Source organism: Colius striatus, chromosome 1, assembly GCF_028858725.1.
Source record: "Colius striatus isolate bColStr4 chromosome 1, bColStr4.1.hap1, whole genome shotgun sequence".
Classification (NCBI taxonomy): Eukaryota; Metazoa; Chordata; class Aves; order Coliiformes; family Coliidae; genus Colius; species Colius striatus.
The window spans coordinates 195,960,534-195,979,126 of record NC_084759.1 but is presented as its reverse complement, the minus strand read 5'-3'; the positions used below and the strand labels follow the sequence as shown (position 1 = coordinate 195,979,126).

At 37.2% G+C, this 18,593-nt stretch overlaps 1 protein-coding gene across 2 annotated transcripts in view; it reads left to right on the top strand.

Moving 5' to 3' along the window:
* Positions 1-17,076, top strand: part of SEMA3C (semaphorin 3C) — a 123,747-nt gene extending 106,671 nt beyond the window's left edge. The window contains exons 13-18 of one of the 2 annotated variants that reach the window (XM_062019704.1): positions 794-882; positions 3,041-3,082; positions 4,311-4,468; positions 7,423-7,487; positions 10,440-10,570; positions 12,500-17,076. In XM_062019704.1, the coding sequence (XP_061875688.1) occupies positions 794-882; positions 3,041-3,082; positions 4,311-4,468; positions 7,423-7,487; positions 10,440-10,570; positions 12,500-12,913 (899 nt within the window). In that variant the 3' untranslated portion in view covers positions 12,914-17,076. Of the gene's footprint in view, positions 1-793; positions 883-3,040; positions 3,083-4,310; positions 4,469-7,419; positions 7,488-10,439; positions 10,571-12,499 lie in introns of both variants that reach the window. The other variant, XM_062019696.1, reaches the window with a different exon arrangement.
* The last annotated feature ends 1,517 nt before the right edge of the window (positions 17,077-18,593 follow it).

The following is an 18,593-nucleotide window of genomic DNA, read 5'->3' as shown; positions in this document are numbered from 1 at the left end:
CAAATGGACCCCTCCATCTTATTAAATTCTTTCCACATATCAATTTCAAAAAACTAATCAGAGACATCTCTTTGGTCTCACTCGTCACATATGTCCTACAAAAACATTGCTATTGCCTCATCCTTCTTACCTCTTTCATCTGAGGGGATTTAAGAGGCTCAGAAATGTATTTTGAGGAGGCAGCCATGATAGAGTAGCTACAATATCTTCACCTTCCTTTTTTTCCTTATGGATCAAAATATTAACTGTTACCAATGTGTAATGAACTTGATTATTCTTTGACTTTCATGAGAAAAGTTTTCATGTTGCTATGTTTAGGTGTAGTTATTCTTTGGAGAGTTTACCTTTCATGTCATCAGTTGTTATTATGTTTTATTAATGAATACAAATATATATTAAATTCTGCAGTAGCTGCCTTTTACCTGTTTATATTGCTGTGTTTTTACTTTAAGATCATTATGATGGATACTGTCTCTGTCAGTGTGTCTGTACAGCAGCTAGTACAGAAGACACTGATTTTGATTGATCTGTTTGGGTGCAATGGTAGCAGTAATGGTAGTGCTCCAATCTTACCATGACTTCTTTATGTTTATATATGAGAATAATACTATATATAGCATGCCTATGTAAGGAACCATCTCATAGTTCATTCTGACCCCAAACCCTAGAACTGAACATTTCTTACTTTTCTCTCTGACATTGCTTTTTCTTCTTATAATTGATAATGGTTCATCTGCTTTTTGGTTTTTTTCTCTCTTTGTCACATGTTTTTACTTCTTCTCATCTTTTCCAGATCAAGGAACTGTACAAAAAGTTGTTGTCTTACCCACCAACTTCTCTGCGAGTGGAGAACTCATTTTAGAAGAGCTGGAGGTTTTTCAGGTTTGACTTGCTCCTACTTTTATTCTCCCGGTGTAGATGCCCACACAATCACTGTTCTAAGAGACTTTGGCAAGGGCAACAGTGAGTTAATAAATCAAGATCAAGTAAATGTGCATACTGTCAGCTCAATACCCACCCAAAGAGGAAAGTAAAATGTCCACTGTTGGGAAGGCTGTAGTTAATATAAGTCCTTTTTTTCCCCTCTATATTTAAGTTGCTTACTTTTTATATTGTTATACTGACTAGAAGGATTTTGATAACCACATTTTTGCAAGGTCATGTTATAGTGCCTACCAGAAGGCAACTTTCATCCTTGGCGTCATGTATTGAAACTGTTCCTATTTACAGATGGAATCTAAGATTTTTGTACTTATTTGATTATCTGAAAATCTCCCTGATTCTGAGCTACAGAATGGAAGCAAACTAGTGTTGTTTTTGCTTAACTCCAGTTCTTCAAAGCTACATGCCTCTGGAGTCAAGAAAGGTATAAGCTTAACACAACATAAGCTGAAAAGAAACACAAACAACTACAGGGAGAAATAAAGAAATAGTCTCTGTCAATCACTCTGGCATGTTGGAACTCGAATAACCTAAAGAAAGTGTTCGTCTTCATGGTGGAAAATACCTTTCACATTTTTGAATTGGTAGTCTTGGGGCAAATGCTATTGTGCATCTATAAACTTAGTTGAGGGGGTTTTTTTGTGGGCTTTGCTATATTTCACTCAAGGGATACAAAAAGAAAAAAAAAATGCTTTTTCATCTAGACAAGCAGCATTAATAATTTCTTTAAGGAAAAAAGCATACTCTGTGTTAACAGTCAGAAAAGCGTAATTAGTCTTCCTAGGTTTTTGTTACAGACTTCCTTTTAAAGATACATGTGAGTAATATTACCTAAAGACTACCTTTCACTCAAGTATTATTAGTTAGATTTACCAAAACCTAAATTAATACATCAAGAAAATAGGCAGACTGAGAGAAATTCTCACTCTAAACCTAGTTTCTGGGCCTCTGTGCACAGACTTTTTTATCCTGAACCCTAAAAATCATGATACTGTAACCTCTGCCATTGCAATGTCTGCAGGCAGTAGGGCAGTATTTTGATGAGTCTCTCCAAGAAAGTGGGAGTGATATCACCAGTGGTGTGATAGTAAATACAGAGACCAAGCAAAGCATTGATTCCTTTCCAGAGTACAAGCAAGGAAAGAGAATGTGGCATGAGATCTAATGTTGCATTTGACCTTGATTCTCCAGACAGTTTGTGAAATACTACAACAGCTCTAAGCTCCTTCAAACTTTTGCCAGTTCACATGATTTGCAGCCAAATTTTCCAGTCCTGGCTTCCCTGCTATGCCTGTAGTCCATTGCAATTAAGCCTAGCCCACCATTATGGCTTTCCTTTGTGACTTAACAAGTGCTAAATCATAAAAAAAAATGCTGAAAATTTTTATTACCATGAATGTTATCACTTGTTTGGATGAGAAGAGGTTGCTTCACTTGCTTAAGGCAATGAATGCGATAATTCCTTTTCCAGCTCTTTAACACTGGGTTTGGAGACAGACAATAATAGATTGTGGTGATGACACACAGTAGTATACAGTACTGTCTCTGGGAAAGAAATACTCAGTAATACATATGCCATTTTTTATGTTCTAGTCAGTGATAATCTGAACATATATATTGGATGGTAACCAAACTCTATGCACTGCAGATAAAACATAGGAGAAATACAATATATGCTTATCTGGTTCATGTGGTAAATATACACAGGTTGTTGTATGATTTACCCTTTTTGTCATCGTCAAAGAACAAATATTGTTTTTTATTACAAAGTGAGAGTAATGGCTTCAAAGCACATGGTTCCCATATAGCTGAGGTAACACAGATTAATTAGAAGTATACAAAAACTTGATATACATGAATAATAATAAAAGTGCAGTTGAGTTTAGCCAATACATTTTGTGAGACATTAATTGTATGTATGTCATTTGTGTAGTTCTGAAAAGAGAAAAGAAATTGTAGGAGTGAGGCCTTTCCAAGATGTGAAAAATTATAGTTTTCTTAGAAATTACTTAGGTATTAGTGACTTTTAAATTTTAATGTTGCACCACTGTTAACAAAAGAGTCCTTGGTAAATGTGGTTTTCAATTTTGCCTTTCAGAGTAATTCTCCTATAACAACAATGAAGATTTCATCTAAAAAGGTAAAGAAAAGTGGAGTTCTTGCTTGATGCTTATTAATTGAGTCACAAATTGACTTGAAGATGTTAGAATACCAGTTGTTGTATGACATACTAAATATAGGCAGGAGATTTTACATAACAAATATGAAGAAACTTGACTGAAGTTTGCATGAGCTGTCTGTATGTACCAGAGCCACTGTGATGAAACAATTTCTGTGCATTGCATATAAATTTTGAATTTAGCTGAAGTGTCTATTTTTTGTTCCTTTTTTTGACAGTTAAGGGAATGTATTAAAAGAGGAAATTTGCCCTCTCCTCATACTCTGTATGTCCTAAACAGACATTTTCCCTTGGAAGTCTGATCAAGACAAAAAGGCATTTTTGAGGTTGTTGAGTCCATGATGCAATTTTGTATATTTGTTTATTAGTAATAAATGATGGCAATAAGAATGATGAAAACAACTGAGAGGATTTCTGCTGAATTTTTTAAACACTCAAACTATGTATTGTATGATTTTGCAAGCAACATGTTGCTCAATATTTTACAAAACTACTAATAAGCAAATAATATTCACTAAATTCTGTGTAATTCTTTAGTTTTATGACAAAAAGATCAGGAGAGTTTCAAGGTTTTAATCAATATTAATTTATCTTTTAAGAACTGTTGATTAGTTGTTTCTGAATAAAACAGTCATTTTGGCCCAGATTTTGGTGATGACTTATTTACTTTGAACTTCTGCAAAAGCTCTCATTTATTATGAAAGTTCTTTTGACTCATTTTTCCAGGTATATATGGCTATCAGATTCTGGTCCTAAGCCTCAACATAATCTCCAGATTTTATGTCTTGGAAATCTATGCACTGGAGAATCCAACTAGGAACTCTGCATAATGTTTATTAAAGTGACTATATGTAGAGAAAATATTTAGTTAAAAGAAATGAGGCAATAAGCCTCACTGCATAAGAACCAGGTTCTCAAATCTGAGCGATATTAACTCCACCAGTCTACCCCAGAGGAGAACAATGACACTCAATGTCCAGAAAACATTAACATGTGCTTTCTACAGGAAGGTGGAAACATTATAGGCCTGTTCATCTGGGAGATTTCTGTTTATCTTGGCTTTATATGTATTAGTGGCTCCCTTCTTGGTCTTGAGTTAATTCTAAAATTAACTAAAAAGTATTTAGGTGTGTTAGCCATGTCTCGAGTGATGCTTCTCCACATCTGAACTAAATCTTTCCATCTACAGCAACAGCTGTACGTGAGCTCAGACGAAGGGGTCACACAGGTTTCTCTGCATCGCTGTCACATCTATGGGACCGCCTGTGCAGACTGCTGCCTAGCCCGAGATCCATACTGCGCCTGGGATGGCAACTCCTGCTCTAGGTTTTATCCCACAGGGAAAAGGTGAGCAGTATTAAGCAGTCCAGTGAAGTGTGCAAGGAAAGAAGGCCTTTGTTCTGCTGTGTAGCCTGGGGTGTTGTAATGTGGTGGAGGAGTGGGAAGTCATTCCTTTCAGGAGCATGTACAAACAATTCCTCTGTAGCTATTGTGGCTGGTATTGTTCATCGCCATGGAGTGTGTGCAGCAAGAGTGTATGATAAAGAACTTGCTTTTTCATATTTAAAGCAATGGACTGAAAAAAAAATCCTAGTCATAAATATTAATCCTTCCGTCTCATGCACACAAAGTCAGTGAAACATTTGTTCTCTTTGTTTAAAATCAGTTACTCACTGTGAATGTGATAATGATAGCCCTAAATACAGCGAAATATCTTGAGCTGTCTGAGAAGTGAAGTAATTTTAATTTTTTTCCTCATTTGCTCCTAAGTGTGAAGAATTATTTCTGAGAAAATTTTAGGCAAATGTGATTTCCATGTAATGCCTGTAGATTTAGGGGTTTTTACATGAGATTTTTATTAAAGCAGACATGGAAAGCAATTTCTCTTTAATTTACAACAGAGATAATAGTCCATCTTATCATTCCTATGCAAAACGGGAGCCTCTTTTCTCCTCCCAAGGGAAATATTTAGTAGCAGGAGGCTGTAGTGAGCTCTTGTATTACTAAGATTTTGCTTCATATACAATCAAAGCTACAAAATACACAATGAGGTATGGCTGCAGAGGAGAAAAAACTTTTCAGCTGCATGCTAGAGATTTACCCACTATGTACTACTAGGCTCACTGCCTGCACCTGAGCTGCAGATGTAGAAGAGCTATAGTTAATGACTTTTTCTCCTTTACTTAGATGGAAGGAAACAGTAGACAGAACAGGCAAAGCTTGGCTCTGTTCCAGTGCCTCAACCAGCTGATGACAGTGTCATTCCCTGGAATTAAACAGTTATTTTTGTTATTGCAATTTTTTCTCAACCCACTCCTTATTTGAGATTAAAAGGTGAAGCCCAACCTGGCCGTGTAGCAATTAGTAAAGTACCTGGGGTTTTTACTGCTTTCACTCAGCGTATTCAACCTCCAGTCTGCAAACTAATTGTTTTCTTCCATGGAACAAAGGTCAGAAGATGGAGAGGTGGAAACAAAAGAAAAACATCCCCAAGTCTCAGGCCACCTAACTCCTACACTATCATAGCTGACAAAAGATATAACGAGCAGTCAGATAAACCCAGTCTGTGCATTTTCCAGCGGATTCCTTGCCATCCCTGTTATGTACACCCAGGGTTATTTCCACTGGGGCTTGCTTTCATGCTGACATTTTGTTTGCAATTTACTTTTTATATCAAACCAAAATAAGCACCTACAACTGTATGGAAAAAAAAAAATCTGTTTTTCATATGTGAAGGAAATGAGTTGTCCCTTTATCTAAAAGGAGAGATTATGAGGAAAAAAACAATGGTAATTAAAGCCAAATCCCATAGTCTAGACACAGTCTAGTATCTGCTGGACACATTTGCTTATTTGCCTCTTTTGACACTTCTGTCTCCCGTGAATTATTGTGGTTCCTCATCCAGTATTGATTTTCCTCAAAACACGTGACAGTGTTATCTTTACTTTTTAGCCATCACTTTCTTTTTTTTTTTTTTTTTAAATATATCTCAAGCTGTAAATTTACATTCTCAGGACAGCTTAAAGCAAGCAGCGTGCCATTTCTGACAGTGTGGTGCAGCTCACAGTAGCACGGGAATCCTGAAATTCACTCAGAAATTCTTCATTGTCTCCTTTGACTCACATAAATAACACAAAGGTTAAGATTCCAAGACATAAGATGAAATATTTTTGATGGTAAACACCAAAAATATACTTGGAATGTCAGAAATTGCTTCTTTTAAATATCACCTTCCAAACGTTTCCTTTTACAACAATGCAGTGAAGGATCAGGTGACACAGGACTATAAACACTGTCTCTGAGTGTTTGTGTAGTACCTGGCATAATGTGGCAATAGAGGCTTCACCCTTCACTCAGCAGTAGCAGAGCTCCAGGGGCTTTTTTATGGTTTCTGATCTTGCAGGTCATTAGTGCATAGTTCAGAATACAGCTGTTACACACCCCAGCAGCATCCATTTGCAGCCATCTATCACCAATATATTTTTTTGTTGAACTCGATAAATATTGAACTAATTTACAGAATATTCAGCAAACAAAATGATACATCTTAAGAATAAAAAAATCGTTACCAGATTTTCTTGCATGGAATTCTGTGAGCTATGACCTCCTAGATGAGGAAAAGTGCCAGTATTCCCAGTCCCAGTAACCTCCCTAACTAATTTGCTACAGAATCATGATTTTGCAACTGTTATCATAGTAATATAACAAAGTCCTATTTAGAAGTATCGTGAGACTTGGTGCATTTGAGTGTTTTTTGTAAATAGCCACATACTTTCAAGTAGAAGACAGAGCTAAATCTTAGGTCTCCGCCATTCTGGGTGAATACTTCAGTCACTCTGCTACCAAGGTGGCTACAGGCACCAAAAATAATGTGCCTGCCAAAACCAAAGAGGGAACATGGTCTATATCATGATTTTCTGTTGTTGCATTAGGTATGAGCACTGTGACTCAAGCTTCTCATTCTTAGGTGCTTGCCCTTATGAAGAGTTCCAGCTGGGAGTTCTGGCTTTGAATGTTATGTCTTGCAATAGTGAACATGTCATGCATCACCTCTAACCTTTCCATCCCAATGCTTCCATTGCAAAACAACTTCACTTACCAGAAGTACAAAATGATTATTCACTTAAACAATATTTTCACTCTAGCAAGCCTGACAAGAGTAAAGCACACTCACAGTAGGTCGTGAACTATCCCTAATAATTGATCTAGTAAAAAAACACAAAAAAACAAACCAAAAAAGTGTTGATTTGCAGTGTAGCTATCTTGGAATAATGTTTTGTTTTTGCAAAATATTTCAGAAGGAGTCGTAGGCAAGACGTGAGACATGGAAACCCTCTGACTCAGTGCCGAGGTTTCAACCTGAAAGGTACTGTAATTTAGAAATCCTCATGCTATATAAAGAATGAATGGCTTTCCTTTATGTGATTCATCATAACTCACATTATCCACGTGGTTTACTGGTAAAGCATGATTATTTTCCAAGTCTGAGTTTTGTTTTGTGTTGATTTTAACAACTTGCAATTGTCTTGCAATTACGTGAAACTTGGATGTATATGATAAAATGATGAACCATGAAATACATAGTTCAGCGTACATTCATTTCATGAGAAGATGACAGTGTTGACTAGAAACAGGTACAGTCAACCTGGGGGCTGTTCTACTTCTAAATTTGTTCAGTCTTTATTAATTCCTCCTCATGTATGTAAATCTTACACCTCAGAATTATTCTGTTTATTTGCTGCCATATAGTGTTTTGGAGCACATCTTTCACCAAACAGCAGGTGCTTGACCCGTCTTTTGGGTTCTGATTATCTCTTTCTTCCTTTATATGGGAAAATAAAACATTCCAAATCTCTTTATAAAGTCCCTTATTTCCATCTCTACAACTGTTTAGTCAGCCTGGCGTGGTTCAGGTGGATAAGGGAGCTATTGCTTTGCCCTCCCTGCTACTGCTTACTCCAGAATGACGGACACCAGTCAAATATTACCAAAGTCATAGCAAGAGTAAATATATGTAAAGGCAGCTTAATCCTCTTCAACCCCATGCATGTCTGAGCTAGGCTATGGCAATGTATACCAACAAACAAAGGATTCATGTTAGAGAATTATGATCCTTTCACCTCTGTTTCTGAGCCTGCATTTTGAAGTGAATTCTCATCTGCACCAAATAATAGACCTGACTGAACATTTTTGATTGATTTTTTTTGTTAAAAGAACAATGCTTTGAATGTGAAAGGTGCAGTTAATAATAATTACACTGTAATGGTTTCCACTGGGTTGTGGAAGAATCTCCTGGATCAAAACAAACCACAAGAGCCAGTTGGATGTAGATCCCTCAGCCCAAATGTGGCTAATCCTGCTTCAACTGCCACTGTACAGTGCCAGAGGGTCTTTCCCCATGAGTCAGTATCAGGTCATTTATAAGAAGCTGAATGGCTTAAACAGGTAATTATGAAAGATGATCCCACCATTAGAGTATGCACCTGAGCTCTGAGAGATCCATATTAAAGCTTAGCCTCTGAATCATGAAGTAACTTGAGCTGCACGTCCCACCTTGCAGGCATGTGCTGTAACTACTCACCCATTATCTGTCCCAGGGGTGGGTGACTCCTCTTTCGATGTGGAAATGATGAGAATGTCAACTGTCTGCTTTCTGGGCTGAGGAAAAACAAATGCTTAAACCTTTACAGTCTTGTTGGATCATTGTTTTCCACCCATTTTTTTTTTTATGTGGATGTATGTATAGGTTTATGTGTTGTAGCAGCTTTATAAAGGATGTTTTGGTGATGGCAATGGTATATAGTATAGGTAGATGGCAGTTGTTTCCCCAGGGGGGAAAAAAAAAAAAAAAGAAACAGCAACTTTGACTCTTTCAAAATATAATTAAAGCCATTTATAACAACACTACTATGTTTGGAGAAAAATTGAAATCTACTTGAAGGACAAAAGAGCAGAAGGTCAGGCAATAGCAAGAAATCTTCCAAGTTCATAGGGAACCATAGTCTTGAAACAAAATATCTAAACATGACAGGTTGCATGTGTTAGACCTTTCAGCATGTATAAACTCAACATTTTTGGCATATTGAGTTTTTAAGTAGATCATCAAGAACTATGAGGCTTCCATGATTGTTTTTAAAATGTTCTGTTTAGTAATGTTACACTTCTATTAGCCCTTAAGGCTGGAGAATTGCATTTATATTCTCTCAATGTTCTTCTTAGCTTGAATAATAGTAGTAGGGAGAAGGTAAGAAGTTAAGATATAAATCAACCAATGTGACAAAAGTGGTGGTACACCTAGTTCCAGTGTACATACAAACATAATAATAATGTATTACAGCTCTGATTTTCACCTTTACACAGCTATAGATAGGTCAGCCCACAGATAAGATCTTTACTAGTTTATCAAATATGCAAAGTATTTCTACAATTGATTTTGGTACAATATGCTAAAAACTTTGAAGGACTAGAACCATGCAATGTCTCCTTCCTTTAGTAGAGCAGATTCCAATCCGCATATTCACAATTCACACATAGTAGAGCAAATTCCAATTTCACATATCAGGTGATGAAAGAAGCTGAAAATAATTGTGGATAAAGTAGAGTTTGAGGAAAAACAGTTATAAGACTGTGTAAAAACAAAGTCAGAGTTTAGATGTGTAGACTTCTAGGTATTTGCATTTTTCATATATTTTGGATCCATTGCTCCTTTGTTAAAAAAAAAAAAAAAGAGAAAAATTGTATTTCCTATATGATGTAGGCTTTTAAATCCAGACATGGATTGTTTTCAGGACAAATATGATTTGGGTCAGGCAATGAGCATCTAGAAATTCCTATTGGCAGTTACCAATTGTTTTATCTATTGAGACTATTAAGGGGCCCAAGAAGTCTTAGCAACAAGTTGTGCTCAACACTTGCCCAGGTGTAGCTGGAATGCTATAAAGAGCATTAAGAAATATATTAAAATTTTCAGTCTGCTTTGGATAGTTCTACACAGGCATTCTTGTAGTAGCAAAGAATGAGCTATTTTGAGGAATAACATCTCTGAGCTTAGTTATCCCATCAAGCAGAGCTTACCAGCTCAGAGGTATCCAGCTTTCTCAGAGGTGATCATGTCATATTGAAAACACTGATGTTTGGAACTGGATGTGCTTCTTCACATTTCATTTCATTTCTTTGAATTTTTTTGCCCTAAATTACTTATTATTGGCTGATATCAGGATCAGGGATGCTTTGTTTTTCCTGTGATGCAAACAATTACTTGTTTTCTATATCAAAGCAACATTCACAGCAGCCTGACCTGTTTTCTTTTTGTTTCTAGCATACAGAAATGCTGCAGAAATAGTTCAATATGGAGTAAAAAACAACACCACCTTTCTTGAATGCACACCCAAATCTCCTCAGGCTTCTATTAAATGGCTACTCCAGAAAGACAATGACAGGAGGAAAGAGGTGAGTAATGTGAACAGTAGCTCTGAAAGCAACTGCAGTCAGCACGTCCACTCCCTAGACCAAGGCAAGGGAGTGTTTGGGTTTTCATCAGACACTGGTTACACTGAAGCTGGACAATTTGTGTAGATGCAGGACAGTGATCAGTACTTTAGTCTTGTATTTAGAAGGGCAGACTCTTTGACTCGACTCCTCAGCACTAGTGATTTCTATCAGAGCAGAACACCTACCAGAAAATTCCTGACAGGCCCTAAAGTCATGGAACTAGTTAATTAATTTTTTCCTTCACACCTTCCTAATTGCAAACTGAAGGTTTGAAGCACTCAAGACTTCTTATTGATCTGAAGAAATAAGGATAAAAGCGATAACCTGTATAAAGTTCAAGAAGAAGTCAGTATGCAGTAGTCCTTCTGTGCTATTGAAGAGATAAAAGGCAAAAGTGTGAAAAATGTGAAAGGTTTCTGTAGCAAGAAACTAGTCCAGGCTGAGTACACGTATTGACAAAAGCATTTCCCTACCATGGTGCAATCACATTTTCCATTACTGCACTCTTTAAGGCTCTCAATTTCAGCACTGTAATATACAGTATGATTGTTTATGGGGAATATGCCTTCCTTAGGTAATATAAAATGGGGGAAAAATCCATTTCAAATCCAGGGCAGTTACTATATGAATAAAAAGGAACATCTTACGAAAGGAAATATTAAGTTATATGGTATCTGTTGATAAATTATAAATATTGAGCAGCATTATTCTCATACCAGGCCATTTTCCAAAATCAGAGAGGACTTACAAGCCTTTCATGGAGTCTTTCTTCTTGTTTTTCTCATGTGCTCTTCAAAGACTCAAGCCATGTCATGGCAATCTGTGTGCAATTCTTTAACCCTTTGCTTCAGCAGAACATCTTTCTTTTTTGTTCGTATATGCAATGACTGTATTCAAATCAATGCAGTTTTAAATAACATCAGAAAACTAAAGCAATCAAAGGGTTAATTTCATTTCAAGCTCCCAGATTTCTGAAACTCTTACCTCCACAATAGCTACAAAAGTTTAAAATAGTGGATTAGCCTAATAAATATGTTAATTCCCAAGAGAATCAGGATAAATTGAAGGTGCAGTGTCAAAATTGAAAAATCATTCGTAAAAATACCAGCCCTAGTAATCTTTGACTGTGGGTTAAATTAGTGATCTTTATACTTCACAGCTGATATGCAAAGGGACATGCACACAGTCATTTATAATCAGATGATAACAAGCTGGGCTAACTTGCTTCCTTCATATGATTTGAGCAGCTCCTGAGACTGTCCAGAGTCTGAAGACAGAGAGGAAATATGAGAGTAGAAAAACTGCTCTTGGTTTCCAGTGAGCCAAGTCCCAGCTGAGGCCACTGCGATGAAAACTTTTATACCTGTCTGCAGACTTCACAGTGCAGACAGAGTTCATCACAAGGTAGCCCCAGGAACCTGCTCAAAGTCAAAATATTTAACCAGAAGCCACCTTGTGTTCATTCTACAGTTTTCTTCCATTAAGGCTCAGCAGCAGTCTCTGATGCTGGTAGAGACATTCTTTGGGCTGTAACCCTGCCAAAAAAAGAATTTCCTCATCTCTGCTATTTGAACATTATCAAAACTCTTCTTTGATGTAGTCTTCAGATTTACATCTTTATCTCCATCCTGATCAAATCTATTATAACATAATGAACAATAACATTGAAGTAATTTTCTTTAGTGACACTTAGATACCTTGAGGTTCTCACCTAACAGTAGCAGTGACAGTAACAATAGTCTCTGGGAAACGTGATAAAACAAAATATAGTACCTTTAAGAAACCCTGTAAGAAAGAGGTGTTTGAAGTGAGACTGACCAAGAGGTCTAATACTGCGTTACTCCATAACATTACCTAAAAAGTTCTTTCTGTCTTTTTGCTCCTTAGGTCAAGCTGAATGAGAGGATCATAGCTACAGAGCAAGGACTCCTCATTCGCTCTGTCCAAGACAGCGATCGGGGGCTTTACCACTGCATTGCGACAGAGAACAGCTTCAAGCAGACCTTAGCAAAGATCAATTTCAAAGTGCTGGATTCAGAGACGGTCGCCTTCATGACCGACAAGTGGTCCCCTTGGACCTGGGCCAGCTCAGTGCGAGCACTGCAGTTCCACCCAAAGGACTTTGTGGGAGCTTTCAGCCACTCAGAAATGCAGATGATTAACCAGTATTGCAAAGACAGTAGACAGCAAGGTCAGCAGAGGGAAGAATCCCAGAAGATGAGAGGGGACTACAGCAAGCTGAAGGCCCTTATCAATAGCAGAAAAAGTAGAAATAGAAGAAATCAATTACCTGGATCTTAATTTTATTTTGTAGTAATAGATATCCTTGTCCTCACTGTAGGGGGGCTTATATTTGTCTATTAAGAACAAATTTGAGCAAATCTGATTAAAAAAAACAAAAACAGCAAGCCTCAGAAAAGATCCATCTCCCAATAAAATGCAGTGTAACTTAACTAAAAATAAACAGAACATTTTCCTTCTGAGATACTTAATAACGATAGATTGGGCTCTATCCTAGAAGCAAAACTGAGTATTCCTCTTAAACCAGATTCCCCTTTGGTATCTCAGTATTTAATTACAGCTGAAGAGACATTTTTACAAAATCGGTGCATTATCTTACAATGCTGGAACTGTACCAGCCAGACTGGTGGTGGAAGAATCTGGATTACGATGCATGCTCACAGTAGAATGGTACTAAGATTTCCTTGCACTGCATTTAAGAACACAAGATTCTTCTTGTTTACTGTTTAATATTGGGTTTACAGCTTTCACTTACTGTTCAAATCATGTGAATGCAATGCTGATAGGAAGCAAGTAAAGTATAATAGAAATGTTTCATTCATTCAGAGGTCTAATGAAGGAATGAGTAGAAGAAAAACAAAGAAAATTATACTTGATCAAAGGAAACACTGATTATTGTGCATAGTACAAGTTGTAATAAATTAATGAGTTCTGGAATGTAACTTAAAATTGATTTTTATTAAAATAAGGTGTCCTATATAGCTTTATAAGTGGCACAAAGCTAACATGAGAATGTTCAGTATGCACACAATTTTGAAAAACACCTAAGTGACTTAGGTATTTTAGCTATTTTTCAAAGAATTACACTCCAGTTGTTTTTAAAGGACAGAATGTGGGTATAATGTATAGAGTCATAGAATCATTTCAACTGGAAGAGACCTTTAAGATAATTGAGTCCAGCCTTTGTCCCAGCCCTATCAACCACTAGACCATTTCCCTAAGTGCAACATCCAACCGTCTCTCCAGAACCTCTCTGGGCAGCATATTCCAATGCCTGACAACCCTTTCAGTAAAGAAATTCCTCCTCAAATCCAGGTTTTCCTCCCCTGGGAAAACTTGAGACCATTTCCTCTTGTTCTATTGCTTGTTACTAGAGAGAACAGACCGACCCTTGCCTCACTAAAACTTCCTTTCAGGTAGTTGTAGAGAGCGATAAGGTCTACCCTGAGCCTTCTTTTCTCCAGGCTAAACAGCCCTAGATCCCTCAGCCATTCCTTATATGAGACGAACTCCAAATCCTTTCCTAGGTTGGTAGCCTGCCTTTGTATCCTCTCTATCACATCACTGCCCTTGTAGAAAGGGGCCCAAACTGGACACAGTATTTGAGGTGCGGCCTCACCAAAGCCCCACAGGGGAATGATCAGCTTCCTCCTCCTGCTGACAGCACTGTTCCTGATCCAGGCGAGGATGCCATTGGCCTTGGCCACCTGGACACTCTGCTGGCTCTTGTTCAGCTGCTGTCAATCAGCACTACCAGGTCCCTCTCTACTTGGCAGCTTTTCCGCCACTCCTCCCCAAGCTGTGTAGTGTTTACTCAAAACAGATTATCTGTTCCGTGATTAAATTTGAGCTGGCCTGAAGTGTGGAAACAAGTCATGACCATCTTTGAAATTTTTAAAACCTTATTTTTTCAAATGCTTTTCTCAAAGGAGCAAATTTTTTCTCAAAGTTGAAAACATTTTTATTTTTTTATTTTTTAAAATTAATTTAAAACCATTTCCATTTTCCATTCCTTGTACCCTTTTTCTTTTCACTGTTATTTTCACAGTTTCTTCTTATTTTCAATTCTCTGTTGAAGACCATTTAAAAAAAAAAAAAAAAACAGAAAAAAAAGAGAGAAAGTATGAGGACAAAATAAAACTGAAAAATGAGTTTGGGTCAAAATACCAAAAGATAAAAGTGTAGCTACATATTTAAACAGAAATATTTTTGTTTAAGAGGCAGCTGTAAGGTCTAATGAAGTCTACTTCAGTTGAAAAATTGGTAAATGTGCCATCCTTGGAAAAACTAAAACTTTTTGTGAGCAAAATTAATGCCAAAAAATTGGGACAAATCTTCCTCATTTTGCTATATGAGTTATCTTGAAGCCACTGGGTCTGCTCAAAGTAGATAGGTAACAAGGGTTATAAATGTGTGAGTACTTTAGAAAAAATGTGGTTTATTCCATGATAATTTATTATAGTAAACAAAAATATAAACTAATATTCAGCACAAAACTAAGTTATGTTAAGCTCAAAAATAAGGTAAATTTCTGGAAAAAAAAAAAAAGTAATGTGAAAATTATTCCTAAACCCAGAGAAGGGAAGAGAAAAAAAAAGAATGTTTCATTACAAAGTTGTTAGTTCCAGCTAATAACAGATGGATACTGTATATTAAAACCTAGTTTTAAATGTGTTAATGGGTCTTTGTTGAAATGTTTTGGGCATTATTTTGATTCTGCTTTTGCTGGAATACTCTGGTTAGTGCCGGTGTGAGTTAAGACGTAGTGCAATGGAGGTAACTCTGGTATTTACCTGATATCAGTTTGATATGTCACTTTATCACCACCTGATGTAAGACAGCTGGGAAATGGGCCCTGATTGATCAAACCACTTGAACACACTCCCTACGTCCCTTTGGCCCTGATGAGAGCTCTTTGAATTTAATTTGTGTGCCTATGAGGGCTTCAAAGGAGACAGTCCTGCCAGCGTGTTCATATATTGCCACCTGGTTAAATGCTTTTCTTAGTCATGACCTAAAGGTGTATTTCTGCAATTAGACTGGTAGTTGAGGTCCTCCTTTTGGAAACTATCAGGAAACTTTCTCTTTAACTTCATTGAGCTTGGATCTGTGCCCACAAGCTGGCAAAGAAGACTCTGGAGGAGAAAAAGAGGAAAATTAAATAGGTAAGGGAAAATAAGGCAGGTTTGTGGAGTTTTTTCCCCAGCTGACTTTCAGTGCAGCAAACTACTTTTTTCTTTTCTTTTTTTTCTCTCTGGAGATGATGGACTTCTGAACTGTGTAAGTGACAAACCAATAATAAGTGCCACAAAATAGAACTACCTCCTGGAATGACATTAGTGCATATATACTCTGTATGCTGCCATGTTCTTCCTATTTCCACAGCAGATTGACTGCAGAGTTAGTGTAATATTAATGTCTATTGTGAGGATCATAATTGCTTCCAAATAGAATATGGTGATGAATAGATATTTAAGGGTACAGTTTACCCTTTAACTTGTTAGGTACGGTCATATTTTAATAGGCCCCCATTAGGCCTCATGAATTATAGTTACACTGTCTTCTAATAGAATATTGGCAATAAGGGATTCCATTAAAACAATCAGCATAGCTCAGAGTTTCATATGATTATAAAATAATATTTTTAAAGCTGCTTCATGTACCATTATTATGGTATGACTGTTTAAGGGATTGTACTTAAACTAACTTTTTTCCTGCTGCATGAAAACTTTGGCATACAAGTAATAAGCTTCTGTCAGTGCATAACTGGTCCAAGCTTCCATGCTTTAGCAGCCTTTCTCTGTGTATAGAGTAGTCAGGAGTCAGATGCTCAGCTGGTATAAACTAGCTTCCTTGCTGCCCATTTAGCTACTGTGGTTTATACCAGCTGAGGGTTGGGCCCTAAATGTACAGAATAGACAAGCTACATTTTTTATTTGTTTAAGGTAGACCCTCTACTGTAGTTAACACCAAGATTTAAGACTGTAATATTGTTTGCTCTATTTAATACTTCCTATTTTAAGGATTACAAAATAATGTATATAATTTTATTCCTTAAAAAAATACAAAAGCAAAACGATTTCTAGGCATAACTTCACCAAATGTAAAGATATGTTCTCTGCTAAGAACTTCACTGTGTACTGATTTTTTTTTGGCTATTTTTATTTTGTGTAGTTTGTAAAGTTTGCTGACATCACAGCCTAACAATGTGTTCTTTGCAATTGTTGTTACTGTAGATATGCGTGTTTCATTAAGAAAATCTTGTTTTTTAAAGTGTAGGTATGTGTATAAGTTCCTAGCATGATGAAACTGTCATTACAGTGAATATGCATTATATAGTGGGTAAGAAAGAACAAAATGTAGTTTAACATAGTGCTATTTAATTGAATATCTAAGATGCTATTTGCCTGACAAAATAAAGTGTGTTGCAACAACGTAAAAAATTTGGATATCCCCTTTATAAATGGGTGTTAAAAACAAGGAACTTTGATTTTCTTTATCTGAAAAGCAATCCCATAGACTTACTTAAACAAGTTCAAGAAAATACAGTGTCAGGTACTGCAGCTGGTCAGTTCAGAGCTCTGCTCCACTCTGAACAGTCAGTCACAGAGATTTCCAGGAGCACATGAAGAGTCAGAGACTAGTTCTTTCAGAAATTATCCCGTATAAAGACCTTGCATAACAAGGTTAACATGTATGCATTGTTTAAAAAAAAAAAAAAAAAGGACTATCTGGTTTTGTACTAGAAGTATAAAGTCAATCAGAAATATCTGACTCAAAAAGAGAGTGAAGTGTAAATGTTTTCTGCTTTTATTTCACTGAGGACAAAACCACAAAAACCCCAAAAAAACAAAAAGGCAGGCATGTTCTGTGAAATCCTGATGATGAAACAAATTGTGTTGTTCAGCTTTTTCTTTCAGCTGGGACTCAAGTCTTTCTCCCAGCAGCTCTGCAGAGGAGACAGGCTGGTGGGGCTGTGCAGTCGGGAGCTGCAGCTCACTCTCATTTCCTGGCATGTCCTTGGAGTGAAGTAACCTGCCTGACACCTACAGCATGCTTCTTTTTCCTGCATCTATCATCCAAGAAGTGTTATTGTTACTCTTTTTATCATCTGTTTTTCCAGATGGATTTTAACAAGAAAGCATAGGGCCTTCTCAGTTCGTTGAGATAATAATTAAAAATTAAATGTCACAAGTACTGACCTTCACAACAAGGTTCTGGATCATTAAACATGGATTTTGATTTCCCAGATAGATAGGTTCCTGCAAGGCTTTATGAGGTGTGACTGGATAAGATTACCACACCCCCAGATTTTCATACTGGCTGGTTCCTAGATGTGCTGACACTGGATAGTTACCTGCTCAGCACTCAGGCTACTTTGGGTCAGAAGCTGAGGTCTTAACACTCCCACATGCTGTAGGAAATGTTTGGATGAGCCTTCAAAAGAGTTGGGTGTTTACAGAGTTTTACACTCTGAGAAACTTTTCCCAGATCTGATCTTTGGACTATCTATCCTGTACAGTTGTCTTTTGCTGATCTTCTCCCCCTTCTCTTTTGCCCCCCTTCTTCAGGGCTACAGCATGATTCAACACATTGCTTTTATTTGATGAGGGAACAGAGGGCACTGTCAGCAAGTTTGCTGATGATACTAAACTGGGGGGAGTTGCTGACACACCAGAAGACTGTGCTGCCATTCAATGAGACCTGGACAGGCTGGAGAATTGGGCAGAGACAAATCTAACGAAACTCAACAAGTGTAGAGTCTTGCATCTGGGAAAGAATAACCCCATGTACGAGTACGGCTTGGGGAATTAACTGTTAGAGAGTAGTGTAGGGGAAAGGGACCTGGGGTCTTGGTGGACGGCAGGATGACCGTGAGCCAGCAATGTGCCCTCGTGGCCAAGGTGGCCAGTGACATCCTGGGTTGTATTAGGACTATGAGCAGTAGGTCAAGAGAGGT